The sequence below is a fragment of the Trematomus bernacchii genome, unplaced genomic scaffold (assembly GCF_902827165.1).
Source record: "Trematomus bernacchii unplaced genomic scaffold, fTreBer1.1, whole genome shotgun sequence".
Lineage (NCBI taxonomy): Eukaryota > Metazoa > Chordata > Actinopteri > Perciformes > Nototheniidae > Trematomus > Trematomus bernacchii.
The window spans coordinates 666,698-681,697 of NW_022987801.1; the positions used below are offsets into that span (position 1 = coordinate 666,698).

A 15,000-nucleotide genomic window follows, 5' to 3' on the forward strand; every position below is an offset into this window, starting at 1 on the left:
TCTTAGAATGGCAACCTCAATTGGATCTTTTAAATTTGGCTTATCATTTTTAGTAGTATCAGTGTTGATGTTTTATTGTAGTTATGTTCCTCATTTTGTTGTCATACTCTGTATAGCACTCTGGGCTGCGTCAAGCATGAAAGGTGCTATATGAATAAAGTGTATTATTATTATGAGAGAGAGAGAGTTGCACCCACCAGTCTCTCGATGGCTGCCAGCAGCATGTTGAGCGCCTCGATCCTCGGTCTGATATCTTCCCACTCTGAGGAGAGAACCACCACCGGCTTTATGTTCCCCCACGGCAGGTAGTAGTAGTGGCACCCTGGAACACACACACACACACACGCACGCGCACACACACACACACACACACACACACACACACACACACACACACACACACACACACACACACACACACACACACACACACACAATAGACACAGACATAGAGACACACACAGACACACACACACACACACACACACACACACACACACACACACACACACACACACACACACACACACACACACACACACACACACACACGGCCAATAGACACAGACATAGAGACACACACAGACACACAGAGACACACAGAATTGAATGTACTACAAGTTAATCAGTTTGCAGTACTTTGACACCGCTTGACACCACTTGCTGCAAACATATATCAATAAAATAAACATTTATATTTGTAACACATAAATATCCAATAAAAGCAAACAATTAAATTAGCTGTTGGTTTATTTCAATGCATATTACCGCCTAAATCTCAACCTATTGCACGTTTCCTCAGGTGTCTCGTACAGCTAAGTGAATTTACTGCACATACAAAGTATTTTTAGTGCTTTTTTTTAATCCATTTATATGTCTGTAGCCACCCTCACACCCTGACCTTTGACCTACCGTCGAACACGGCGCGGCTGAACTGTGTTGTGGATGCCAAAGGGAGACAGGTGTAGTCGAATTTATTCCCGTAGTTTCCGATGCTGACCTCAAACTGGATGGCGTCGTCGACGTCCTGCAGCAGCGTGGCCGAGTAAAACGCCACGAAGAGAGAGAACTTCCTCTTCCTCAGGAATTTCTGTAAGACGAGGAGGAAGAGAAGGCAAGGCAAGTTTATCTATATTGCACTTTTCAATGTTGTGTCAAATTATAATTATAATAATAATAATAATAATGCATCAAAAAACAAAAGCCTGTTTTGTTCAGCCGGATAATATCCACATGTGTCTTCCCTACTTTTATCATTTTCGAATCATAAATCTAGTCGCCAGAAGCAAAATGCTAACGTTATGCTATAAAGGAACTACAGCAGGGTCGCACGACTTCAACGTCACGCCAACTTCAGATCCATATTCAAACATACAGATTCTAAACGGTACGAGTTGAAGCGTTTGTTTGAACAGTTTGCAGGAGGCAGGTACTTGCTTTCAAGCAGAACAGGGCAGACAAACTTAGAGGAGTGTTTACGTGTTCGGTGTAATGACGTACAACGTCCTCCACAACTTCTGTAGTCCTATTCAGCCACTTGGTAACAACCATCGTTTTTCAGACACGTCAACTCTTCACAAATCACCAGCGGGGTCACTGCTGATGGATTTAATGTCGTAGAACAAAACGTGATCTGTCTCTTCAATGTGTCTCAACCACAGACCTTATTTCCAGCTATGTTCCTAAACCCTATGGAGAAATTGCATTGCTTTTTGGCGAAGGAACCGGAAGTGGTAAAATGCTAACTTACTTCCGGGTTTTAGGACGTGTCACTGTGGCACTCTATTACCCCCCTATTTAGGAACAATACTTTATAGGGGGCAATAACGCATTAAACAGCTAAACAACAACATTGAAGACAATGGTTTATTAGGGGTCACTACAACAGGTGCACTGACACCTGTCACATCAAAGGGATTTAGGGGCGGGACTAAGGTTTTATGGGGGGTCATAAATCAATCACCCAACATGTCATAAAAGTGACACAAACCGTGTTGTTTTCACTACTGACTCGTTTCTCTTTGTGTTTTTCATTTGAACTCCTTCCTCCCTCTCACCTCCACCACCAGCTGGTCGTCTGACGGGATGTCTTCAGTTTTCTGCTCCGGTTTGTCCGCCAGTTTTGTCGTTAGCTCCACTAAAACTCGACCTCGGTACGCTACGCCCTCCCCCTGACGGCAGAAAAACAGATTTAAAAAGTGCAAGACAACGTAAAATGTCAATACTAGTTTCCACAATCAGTTAATGACATTTTACGAAAGCCTGCAGCAGACTCTCGTTCTCTATGAGGTCACCTTATCCACCCTCACAGCACAACCCGGGCCCTGGGGTCCTCTGAGCAAGGCCTCCTAAGGGTGCCCCGAACCAGGCTAAAAACTAAGGGGGACCGTGCCTTTGAGGCGGTGGCTCCAAGGCTTTGGAATGAACTCCCCCAGAAACTGAGAGCCTCTGTCTCAGTAGAGATTTTTAAGGGTCAGCTAAAGACTCACCTTTTCCGACAGGCCTTTGGGGCGCCGGAGGAGGTGAGTTAGTAGCTGTCTTTTCATTGGTGTTTTATCCTATGTTTTACCTGCTGTGTTTTATGCCTTTTATTCTACATTTTATAGTTGTACTTTGAATTGTGTATTGTGTACTGTATACTGTAAAGCACTTTGTACATTCGTCTTGAGAAGGGTGCTATATAAATAAAGTTTTAATTAAGGGCAAAAGAGAGATGTTGTGGTCTAATATGTATTACATAGCATATCTAAAATGACAAAGGACAAGCAAGAGTTTTATAGGTTGAAGAAAAATCTAGAGGACTTTATTAAATTCAAGTCGTTTTTCAGGAAAATAAGCAGAATCTTACTTAAAGGTGGGGTAGGTAAGTTTGAGAAACCGGCTGGAGATACACTTTTTGTTATATTCCATGGAATGCTCTTAACATCCCGATAGCAATGAATATCTGAAGTGCTTTGACAAAAAGTCCATACAAAAATGTCATCTGTGGAAGCCGTAGCACTGTAAAAAGCACGACCAATCATCTGAGCCGGCCCGGCTAAAATAACTGGATGGCCTACCTGCCTGTCAACCTTCCATCTGTGCACAAACTTATCTCGTGCCCTCATTGGTCATGTGTGCGTTCGTGTGTGTTGGAGGAGGGGCTCTGTAAGGAAGTGGGAGATTTTCTCCGGTTGTGTATTTTCAAATTCTAGCGATCTCGAGCCGGTTTCTCAAACTTACCTACCCCACCTTTAATAATAATAATAAAGACATCAAAATGTAAAGAAATGCAGAATGTAAAACAGTAATAGACTAATTCTATATACCATAATAATGTTTGGTATGTTTTTTGGGCAGATTTTATTTAAAACTGAAGAACAAACAAACAAATATTTACTAATTTATTTATTATAATCTTTTGTATTTATTTATGTTTTTATTTATTTATACATTACTATTATTTTTTTCAAATATTGTTTAATGTATTAATTATTGTTATTATCATCATTACTATGTGTATGCATTTGTATTAACTGTATTCACTTTAAATGAAGCCAGTCAATGTCTTTTGTCATGTACGTCTTTCATTGTTGTTGTTGTTGTTGTTATGTGTCTTTCAATGTGGCAAAATAATAAAGACAGCAATAGTTTACAAAAATATATAATATGAACGTTACTTTTCCGAGGTTGAGCGCCTCGTGTGGGTCGTTGAAGGCGGTGAATTCTCTCGGGCTGCCGTACAGATTCACGAAACACGGACCGAACGTCGGCAGAAAACCGAGACTGTCGTCCACTGGAGACACAAAACAAAACCAACATATTTAACCATAATCAGAACAGGATGTGGAGCAGCAGAAAAGAAAGAAAGACTGATCAATTAGGTAATTGATTAATTGATTTATGACATTATGTGCACGTGACAAGGGTTTTTCATTGGAATCAAGTCAAGATTGGAAACAGTAATGAGTTGAAAGGAGAATAAGTAAATGTATATCATAAGAAATTAAATGAAAATGAACAGCTGGAAAATGAAAGTGATGGACGTACTGCCAGAGTGGGCGGTCCGAGGAGTCAAGTCATCTGAGTGCGTAGAGAGGAAGGATGGTTCAGAGTCAGACAGAAAGGAAACCAGAGGTCTTTGAACGCCACTCAAACCAAACCAAACCCAAACGGATGCACGAAAAATTCAAAAAACAAAGCAAAATCAGCTGAATGACTTGTGTATTATATGACTATATGCTGACGATTCATCCCTATTCACAAGAAGACACACAACTAATACAACTTGTCACACACACAATGAGAAAAACCCATACATCTCGATAAGGGGAAATCTTAGTGAGGAATTACAAACACCACAGAGTTAGTCTTCATGCAGGTCAATGAAAGAACGTCCATGCTTTGTTATGTTCACAAATCACACATCCATAACCATCCAAAATGTCAATTCCTATACAAAGAACTTCAACAGACTTCTAACTCTCAAATTGCAGATGGATAAACACTGGGTTTTTCTAACGATGTGTGTAAGATATGTCATCCATGTTACTGATGGAAACTGAGGATGAAACCGTTTCTATTCTCAATACATCGCTGATTAAGACAAGTCTAGATTCGTCACATACTTAAGTTTTTTTGCAGATTAGGAACGAAAAAGGAAAAAATCTTCAAACCAGAAGATCTGCAGTTAACTCTGACTATGCATAGCCTCACAAAAATGATAAAGAAAAGGCATGTTTGGTGGGTATAGACACAAAGATAAAAGCTTGGAATGATGAAACACTATTTTAACTTAAAGTGGACCTATCATGCAATATTTGAATAATATAGTGTAGGACCATACCTATATAAGGCATATTTTTCCTTTTTTTTTTCAAAATACCAAACAGATCATGCATTTTAGCCATGCCTCATTTTGCTCAATTTGCACTTTTTTATCCCTGTTTTAGCAAGGGCTGATTCTGTGAGAACAGCACCATCTACAGGCCTGGCATATGTACTACAGCGTCTCCAGCGCTTTCGAACGGCAATGGCCGTGGCTGTCTCCTCCTGATTGGTGGAGTTGGCCCAATAGCCGTAGCGCCACCGTCCTGACGTCAGGACAGTGTTCAAATCTGGATCAGTTTTTATCAGATCCGTTGCAGCCCCTTTTTTAGAGATTTGGGTATGGAGGAAAATAGAGAGGGTTGTGTTTTCTGACACTTGGTGAGTTCCCTGGAACACCGGGGACACATATTCATGTATAAAAGACGTACCAAAGTGCATTTTGCATGATAGGTCCCCTTTAATATTTATCAGATAACCTGCACCACTGCAAGGCAATTATTGTTATACATATAAAATAGCAGGTTATCTCCAACAGCTATTGGACTATCAGTACAAATAGAGCACAGACACCAACTTTAATAAAGAGTTTCAGCACAGACATTGATCCTCTGTTCCTGTGTGTGTTTACTGACAACATCCTGGTGTCTGCACAGGGAAAGAAAGCCAAACGGTCTCAATACAAACCAAACTGGTACGTTTTAATTTTGTTTACCGTCTATCTCTCCCCCGGGGGCGGAGATCTGAGACATGCAGAGGTGGGTGGTGCCGATGACATCATTGTGACTGGCTCTGTCCCTGAAATGAAAAAGTGAAAGAGAAACAAGCTCTTAAACAGGAGTGCAAAGCCAACTGGTCACACAAATTAAAAAGTATTATGTCACAGGGGAGAGAAATTAGGTAAAGACATGCACATCCGACAGTCAGACACAATCACCATATTCAAATCCCAATTAAAAACCCACCTGTTCAGATCTGCCTACTCACTGTAGTGCTCCCCATTATATGTTTCATTTGTGTCCACTTGACTGTCTCCTCCATGATTTCCTGTTTGTGTTTTTATCATGTTTTGTTGCCTATTAGCGTTTTATTTATTTTTTAACAAATTGTACGGTGTCCTTGGGTGTCATGAAAGGCGCCTAAAAATAAAATGTATTATTATTATTAAAGAAATTGAGGACAATTGCCACAAATTGCAAGAAAATGTGTACTCCTTCTTTGAATCATAACTCTGAATAACGAAGATACAGTGTGTACATTAATGGAAAAACTAGGGCTGTGCAATTAATCATATTTTAATCGCAATTACGATTTTGGCCTGCCACAATTACGAAAAACAACATAATCGAAAAAAACGATTATTTTGCTTTGCTAGGTTGTGACAGTGCACTGCAACATATTTGATCAAATGTATTTGTATTTATCATATTTATATATGTTTAGTAGCTTGTTGAAGTGCGCTCCAAAATATTTGTTGATCTTGTTTATTGGTATTTATTATTTTTGATATTATTTATTTAAATGTAGATATAAATGTATCATTTATTTAATTTATTTTTGTATTGGTTTTTCAGTTGAATTATACGCTCAGGGTAATCAACAGTTAAAAAGATACTGTTCAAATTATTATTTGTATTTAAAAGTTCAATAAATGGATGTTTTCAAAGTCAATGAATAATCGTATTTAATAATCGTGATATCAATTATTGACCAAGATAATCGTGATTATGATTTTTGCCATAATCGCACAGCCCTAGGAAAAACTGTCAAAAGGAAGTGTTAGTATCTAATTCAGCATGCTCTTTATGGTGCTAATTTGGAAAAATAAAGATAAATATCAGCATGGATTCACCAGTCCAGAATTCTGATCCTCATCTTCTCACACATGGAGGGAAACTGTAAGGAAAGGAGAAATCATAAACTTTATAATAAAGATTGGTAGAACAATAACGCTGCATCATTTGTGTGTGCATGTGTTTGCAGTGTGTGTGTGTGTGTGTGTGTGTGTGTGTGTGTGTGTGTGTGTGTGTGTGTGTGTGTGTGTGTGTGTGTGTGTGTGTGTGTGTGTGTGTGTGTGTGTGTGTGTGTGTGTGTTTCTCACTCTTATGGGCATGGACAGACTCTGGTTCCACTGTGGGTTGGCGTTCTTCTCCATGATCTTAGTGCACACCTGCGACAAGAAAATGAATACAATACAATTTACAAGAGGAAATACTGCAGGGAAAAAACTTAACTTCTTACATATTAAAAAAAAAATAGATCTATTGCATTTTACCTACCAAACTCTTGTTTTCTCTTATTAAAGTTTTTTTCTGCACACATATATAGCATATATTGCACATGTATATCCATGTATTCCTATGCAATTAAATACCTAAATCTTGAACATTAGTACAGGTGTTTTGGAATCTTTGTGCACATATTAAGTCGTTTTAGGGATTAAAGGTAGGGTAGGTAAGTTTGAGAAACCGGCTCGAGATACACTTGTTGTTATATTCCATGGAATGCTCTTAACATCCCGATAGCAATGAATATCTGAAGTGCTTTGAAAAAAAATCCATAAAGAAATGTCATCTGTGGAAGCTGTAATACTGTAAAAAGCACGACCAATCATCTGAGCCGGCCCGGCTAAAATAACTGGATGGCCTACCTGCCTGTCAGCCTTCCATCTGTGCACAAACTTATCTCGTGCCCTCATTGGTCATGTGCGCGTTCGTGTGTGTTGGAGGAGGGGCTCTGTAAGGAAGTGGCAGATTTTCTCCGGTTGTGTATTTTCAAATTCTAGCGCACTCGAGCTGGTTTCTCAAACTTACCTACCCTACCTTTAACTAACAATTTAAATGTCGGTAGATCTCTCTTTGAATACACTGCACTGAAAAAAAGAAACGTAAAAAATTGAAAATGTGGGTTTTGTATGAAAATATTCAGTTTAAATGACGCACAGTTTTCCCAGCGAAGTGAATCTCCACCAGAGGATCCACCAGGTTCTTCCTGTTGCTGTCAAACCCGAGGATCTGCCTCATCCCGTCCATGAACGCATCGTCCACTGCAGAAACACAGAAAACAGCCAGGAGGACGTTAGAAATATCTCTGAGGGATAAATAATAATAATAATAATAATAATAATAGATACATGTATTATAGCGCCTTTCAAGGGACCCAAGGCCGCTTTACATGGTGTGAACAAACAAAGAAACAAGAGGGGCAAATAATAAAGTAACAATGTAATAAATAGCAGTAGGAGTGGAAGTAGGGGGACTGTGATGGGTTAAGGGTCAAAGGCCATGGTGAACAGGTGAGTTTTTAATGATGACTTGAAGATGTCCAGGGAAGCAGCATTACGGAATATATCTATATATATATATTAGGGCTGGGGGATATAATCGGTACAACATAGTATCGTGATACTTTGAGTGGCGATATCGTATCGATACACGGACGCGAAGTATCGATATTTTATTATATAAACTATTCATATTGCAAATCCAAATTAAAAGTTTTTGGTAACAATTGCATTTTCAATCCACTAGATGGTGCTGAGCCTTCGGTAAAGTCAGTAGGATTGGCAGGAAGTTAGTCAAAACAAAGATGGAGTCAGTGGAGAAAGAAATCAGAAATGCGCCGGTCGTGTTTAAATCGTATCGCAATACGTTTAAATCGTATCGCAATACTTAGCATATTGTGGCTTAATTATCGCGATAATATTGGATTGTGTGGAGCCTGGTGATTCCCACCTCTAATATATATAAAGAATAAACTCAGAGTAGAGTGGAGACTGACTTTGCGGCAGGTCTTCAGCTCTGAAGATCCTCAGGGAGAAGGTGGCTCCTCTCAGAGAAAGACCAGCAGGCCTCAGCAGGTTCCCCTCGATATCCTCTTTATCCTCCACACACTCGCGTTTATCAGCCTGGACACATACACGCACAGATAAATACAGAAAAAATGAATCTAAAATTGGCTTGACGGAAGGCTCAGGTTACTTTTTCCCCGAAACTGTCTCACACTCAAATCTAACCTGTGGGACTTTTTGTTATAATGCTAATATATAAGTAGCATTAAAAACGATATGATAATATGTTAACGTTTAGCATGCAATCCTAACACCTGAACATGCATATTATAAGTGAGGTAACATGCTAACATTGCTAATATGTAAACAATAGCATTCTGGTTTAAAATGCTAGCAAGATCCTAACGAAAGGCTTTGGGTACTTTTTTCCCAAAACTGTCTTGTCTCACCCTCAGTTATACTACATCTCCTGTGGGACTTTTGGTTATAATGCTAATATAAGAATGCTAGCAGGCTAACACCACAATGTTGCAGTAGCATTAAAAACCTCATGATAATATGCTAACGTTTAGCATGCAATCCTAACACCTGAACATGCATATAACTAGCAAGGCGACAAGCTAACAATGTTAATGTGTAAACAATGGCATTCTGGCTTAAAATGCTAGCTTTTAGCATTTATTTCAAAGTACAGCTAGTAGATATAAACTAAAAAATATTGCTCATCTTTTTTCAACCAATGAGACTCACCGGTGGCTCATCTCCAGCTGCCAGAACCAGCAGGCTGACCTTCAGGTAACCTTTGACCCCGGCAGAGAGGTCATCAGGGTCACACAGCAGCAGCCACTTCCTCAAGAAGCAGTGTCCTAAACACAGGGGGCGGGGCTTAAAATGTGCAAACTAACCAATGATATACCAGAACTAAGAACTTCAGAACAAAAACCAGGAACAGAAAAAAGTCTTACCTGGAATATAAAACCACAAAATCATACTTTATATTTAAAAACAGGTAATGATGGACATGTTTTCTTCTAATAGTCATTCATACATGATTTAGGAACTTAAATAGAGTATTAAACGGCTGCTAATTGAACGTTTTCACACAAATAAAACAGTACAAATCAACGTTAATGTTTACTCACTGTGTTCATTGTAGACGGTGCCCACATCCAACTGTAAACAATATTAAATAAGCTTTAGATGCTTTTGCTTTTTCACTTTTTTTAATTAAATGTGCCACAAACCATGATTTCAGTGCAAACACTCATTTCCATGTTATGGAAACATTAACCCTCCTGTTGTCTTCGGGTCAAATCTGACCGATTTACTACTTTCATCAATCATAACTTTTTTGTTTTACATTCGATTGCATTAAGGCTTTATGATATCCTTCACAGTAGACATTTGAACATATACAATGGCTGATCACCACTTTCATTGAGTTTTGGATGATTTTGTCAACTTTGTAACACACACACAAACACCCACCCACACACACACACACACACACACACACACACACACACACACACACACACACACACACACACACACACACACACACACACACACACACACACACACACACACACACACACACACACACACACACAGAACAATGTGACACATTTCCCGCTCTTATGTGCCCATCCCCCCACATGGATCACACCTGGCACACGCAATACATGTTCAGTGTCTGTTCTTTGTATATTTACTGCAGTTGTTCATGTATACCAGTAGTCTGATACAGTTTGAAAGGGTGTTAAATGAAATTTGGTGATGATTAATGGTGTTTGTGTTAATGTGATAGCAGTTAAAACAGGACCGGTCAAATTTGACCGCGAACACCAAAGTAAGGGGGGGGAAACGAAGACAATAGGAGGGTTAAGTAAGGTTTTATAATGCCTACTTTCACTTTGGGGGATTTTCACAGTGTAGTATTTGTATTTATATCTGACTACTTCTTCTGCAACTGTCCAGTATTAAGTACTTGATATCTTGGTGTATTTAAAGTGTTTGTTGTGAGTTTACCTTGAATTCTCCGATCACAGCATCAGTTCTGAGAGAGCGAGAGTCACACACCTGTCGGGCAGGTAAAGAAAAATGTGCTTTTCTTACATTAAACACAACAGGAAAGCTTTATCTAAATATTGAAACGGAGATATAAAAACTCACAGTGATGAAGATCGGCTCGTCAAACAGATCTGAAGGAGTCTCGTAGAAGTTCATGAAGAATGTCTGCGGAGAGGAAAACAATCAAGCTGCAGTTTGACGGGTACATTAGTGTTTTTATATTAATTATATTATTGTTTTTACCTCGTCAAAGACCGGGTTGTTTCCCTTTCTGATGCGAGTCCTCTTGTTCTGCCCGGCAACAGTAACCTTAACAACAGGTTTGATGTGGATGCCCGGCAGCTGTCGTCCCTCGATGATGCGCACACGGACCTGAGTGGCACCATACGAAGATTATTTTTGGGGTCATTTTCAGCATATAAATCCTATAAAGTAGGTCGGTTTGCATCTTAACATTTTCTAAAATAATAGTTATTTGTAAAAAGTTGAATTATCTGTAAGAATAATAATTCTTAAGTGTTTTTTAGTTTTTTAAGCGTTTTCTTATCATGCGACTTTAACTAAGGTACTTTTACTTTTACTAGCATTATTCCTATCTTGACTTAAGTTAAATTATAAAGGCAATGCTTTAACTAGATTATATTTACAGTCTGCTATTGTCCTCTTGATTTTTATCATAGTTTTGAGACAATAATATAACTGTTCATCATTTGTCTTTGTTATGATTGTTATTACTGTTTTTTATTTATAGTACTTTTTGTGAGATGATAATATCAAATCATATCATCAACACTGTTGGGTGCTCATGTGTGTCTCTTGCCTGTACTAAATAAATAAATAAAACATCACATCCACTCCTGAATACACAAAAACTAAATAATAAAATAATGTTATGTGTGTAGTTCATCAGAATCACCACACGGCGGCGCTGTGAGCACAGTGCAGAATATTTTACAGCTCAAATATAGTAGTATAAATGAAAGCCTTCTTTATATTTCTGTCTTTAAAAAGGTGAATACATAAATAATATCAGACCTACACCCTTACCTGCCAGCATCTGCATATTTTAAAGTCTATTTTAGTCCATTTTAAATTAAAACAAGTCAAATAACACTCATCGTAAAATAGATATAAGGTGTTAAAAGTATTGATATCCATAAATCTCCACCTGCAGATCCTGGGGTTTGTTGGGCAGGGGTTTGTTGTGGCTGCTGTTCCCCCTCCTCCTCTTCCTCAGACCGCCCTGGGTGTTATAAGACGGCGGGGAGCGTTTCGGGGTCTGAGCGGCGGGCGACTCGCGGCCCGACCCCTGAGGACCCACGATGACCATGGAGCGCCCGTCGTCTCCTCCTTGGTCCTCCGGAGGATCCACCATTATCATGCTCTCCGTGTCCTCATCCCCCAAAGTGTCCAGAGAAATCACTGAGAGAGGAAGGAGACACATAAATATATGAGGAAAGATATGGGATGAATTAGCAGAAGGATAGTTAATTAATCCCAAGTAGAACTGGGTGACAGTGACATGTGTTAAAAACGTGTAAAACATGTGTAAAGAATGTGTTACAAAATGTGTAAGAAATGTCTGTAAAACGTGTAAAACATGTGTAAAGAATGTGTTACAAAATGTGTAAGAAATGTGTGTAAAACATGTGTAAAACATGTGTAAAACATGTGTAAAGAATGTGTTACAAAATGTGTAAGAAATGTGTATAAAATGTGTAAAACATGTGTAAAACATGTGTAAAGAATGTGCAAGAAATGTGTATAAAATGTGTAAAACATGTGTAAAGAATGTGTTACAAAATGTGTAAGAAATGTGTATAAAATGTCTAAAACATGTGTAAAACATGTGTAAAACATGTGTAAAGAATGTGTTACAAAATGTGTAAGAAATGTGTATAAAATGTCTAAAACATGTGTAAAACATGTGTAAAACATGTGTAAATAATGTGTTACAAAATGTGTAAGAAATGTGTATAACATGTGTAAAACATGTGTAAAACATGTGTAAAACGTGTTACAAAATGTGTAAGAAATGTGTATAAAATATGTGTAAAACATGTGTAAAACATGTGTAAAACATGAGTAAAACATGTGTAAAGAATGTGTTACAAAATGTGTAAACATGTGTAAAGAATGTGTTACAAAATGTGTAAGAAATGTGTATAAAATGTGTAAAACATGTGTTGTTTTTTTAAATGTGTCAAAAATAAAGAAAATTGAAGAAATAGAAAATGTTTAAAAAAAATAAAGAATGAAAAAAATACAATTGAATAAAGACATCAATATCAACATAAGACAGTTAAATAAAAGATTATATAAAAAATATAGTGCGTAACTTGGGTTTCGTGAAAGTTGCTCCATTTTAGAGTGAAACACAAAAAAAGATTAATTAAATAAACTAATTAAATAAAAATATAGGATGTTAAAGTAAAATATCCACTAAAAGATACATTCAAATAAATATGACAAATATATATAAAGATACAAAAAAGTAATTAAAATTCTATAAATAACATGTATATTACAATACAAACAGTAGAAGAAGTTTATTTAAAATGTGTGTTCGCTAATAATGTGAATATTTAAAGCAACTAAAGCACAGTAGAGTAGAAGTTTAAGGTAGTATTAAATGAAAAATACTCAAAGCGTCAAAACTGTACTTAAGTTCAGTACTTGAGTAAATGTACTTCACTACAAATGAGACACTTCTATTGTGATTTCTATTTACTGATTTATTTGATGTCACTAATGATCTTTTTACTTGTGACGGTGTCCATCTCCACCCCGGGGTTGCTGTGCGGCAGATGCTCAGGGTGGGGGGGCGGATGATATAAAGGAGACGCTCCTGGAGGAGGGAGGTACGAAACCTGCAGGGTCAACGTCGCCTGGAGAGAAGAGACAGAGACATTTCATTTAGGCTCCATTGTGTGATAAAAAAAATCCACACGTAATCACTTCTGGAAAGAAAATAACAAATATACAAGCTTAAACCAAAGTTGTGTTATTTAATAAAGAGTTATAGCATTTAACAGAATCAATCTTAAGTTAATTATTGTACAAGCTTGTTGGTAATGCATGTTGCAGATATTATGAAAGTGTTTTTATATTGTAAAACGCAGGATTAATATATCATAAGGAAGGTTTGTGTAGAAATGGACACGTCCCATATTTGGACGATGTACCGATGTACATTTTCGAGCTTATATTCCCCCGAAATTGCTTAAAAAATATACAAAATAAACTGCATTATTGAAGCTACTTAATGCTTATATTCAGTCAAATTTCAACAAGAGAGGACTCTTTAAAGTAGAGACACTACATACTGATATACACCTGAACATCAGCAGGAGAGGACTCTTTAAAGTAGAGACACTACATACTGATATACACCTGAACATCAGCAGGAGAGGACTCTTTAAAGTAGAGACACTACATACTGATATACACCTGAACATCAGCGGGAGAGGACTCTTTAAAGTAGAGACACTACATACTGATATACACCTGAACATCAGCAGGAGAGGACTCTTTAAAGTAGAGACACTACATACTGATATACACCTGAACATCAGCTGGAGAGGACTCTTTAAAGTAGAGACACTACATACTGATATACACCTGAACATCAGCAGGAGAGGACTCTTTAAAGTAGAGACACTACATACTGATAGACACCTGAACATCAGCAGGAGAGGACTCTTTAAAGTAGAGACACTACATACTGATATACACCTGAACATCAGCAGGAGAGGACTCTTTAAAGTAGAGACACTACATACTGATATACACCTGAAAATTAACATACTAGGGTCCTTTATGAACATTATTCATAAGCACAGGGTTTGTGTAGCAGTGAAATGTGTCTGCTGCAGTTTCCTTTCACAGGAAAAAGCATCTTACAGCAAGTGAGAAGCTGCAATGACTCTGTAAACACAGATATCAGCATCTGTGTGTGACTGAACTTAAAGTAGGGTGATGTTATTTGGACAGTTTGTAATAAAAAAGATTTGATTTTAGCAATAACTTGTGACGTTTAGATGTGTTTTCTTTATTAAAGATAGTTGAATGATCCCACTGCATTGGCAACTGTTACTGCATGACTTATGATCGATGTCTTTGTCTGCAATTTCATTTAAATCACAGCTTCACACTGATTTAGATTCAGAAGAAAAAGAGAGAAAGAAGGATGTGTTTGTTATCCCGATTTCAGTCTATTTTAAGATCCAGACAGGAAACTCAGAGTGATTTATCGTAGCTTCGTGACACAATGAGACTGTAAATCAATCTGTGTGTGTGTGTGTGTGTGTGTGTGCGTGTGCGTGCTGTGT

The 15,000-nt window shown here is 37.9% G+C and overlaps 1 protein-coding gene across 4 annotated transcripts in view; it reads right to left on the minus strand.

Moving 5' to 3' along the window:
• Positions 1 to 15,000, minus strand: part of dysf (dysferlin, limb girdle muscular dystrophy 2B (autosomal recessive)) — an 83,602-nt gene that overhangs the window by 57,608 nt on the left and 10,994 nt on the right. For 3 of the 4 annotated variants that reach the window (XM_034150223.1, XM_034150222.1, XM_034150221.1), the window contains exons 5-20: positions 13,434 to 13,557; positions 11,838 to 12,091; positions 10,913 to 11,041; positions 10,772 to 10,834; positions 10,628 to 10,678; positions 9,739 to 9,769; positions 9,347 to 9,462; positions 8,587 to 8,713; positions 7,749 to 7,852; positions 6,908 to 6,976; positions 6,659 to 6,702; positions 5,522 to 5,604; positions 3,660 to 3,775; positions 2,058 to 2,171; positions 913 to 1,090; positions 198 to 322 (exon numbers count right to left, since the gene is read on the minus strand). In XM_034150223.1, coding sequence (XP_034006114.1) covers positions 198 to 322; positions 913 to 1,090; positions 2,058 to 2,171; positions 3,660 to 3,775; positions 5,522 to 5,604; positions 6,659 to 6,702; positions 6,908 to 6,976; positions 7,749 to 7,852; positions 8,587 to 8,713; positions 9,347 to 9,462; positions 9,739 to 9,769; positions 10,628 to 10,678; positions 10,772 to 10,834; positions 10,913 to 11,041; positions 11,838 to 12,091; positions 13,434 to 13,557 — 1,728 coding nt within the window. Of the gene's footprint in view, positions 1 to 197; positions 323 to 912; positions 1,091 to 2,057; positions 2,172 to 3,659; positions 3,776 to 4,029; positions 4,063 to 5,521; positions 5,605 to 6,658; positions 6,703 to 6,907; positions 6,977 to 7,748; positions 7,853 to 8,586; positions 8,714 to 9,346; positions 9,463 to 9,738; positions 9,770 to 10,627; positions 10,679 to 10,771; positions 10,835 to 10,912; positions 11,042 to 11,837; positions 12,092 to 13,433; positions 13,558 to 15,000 lie in introns of all 4 variants that reach the window. The other variant, XM_034150220.1, reaches the window with a different exon arrangement.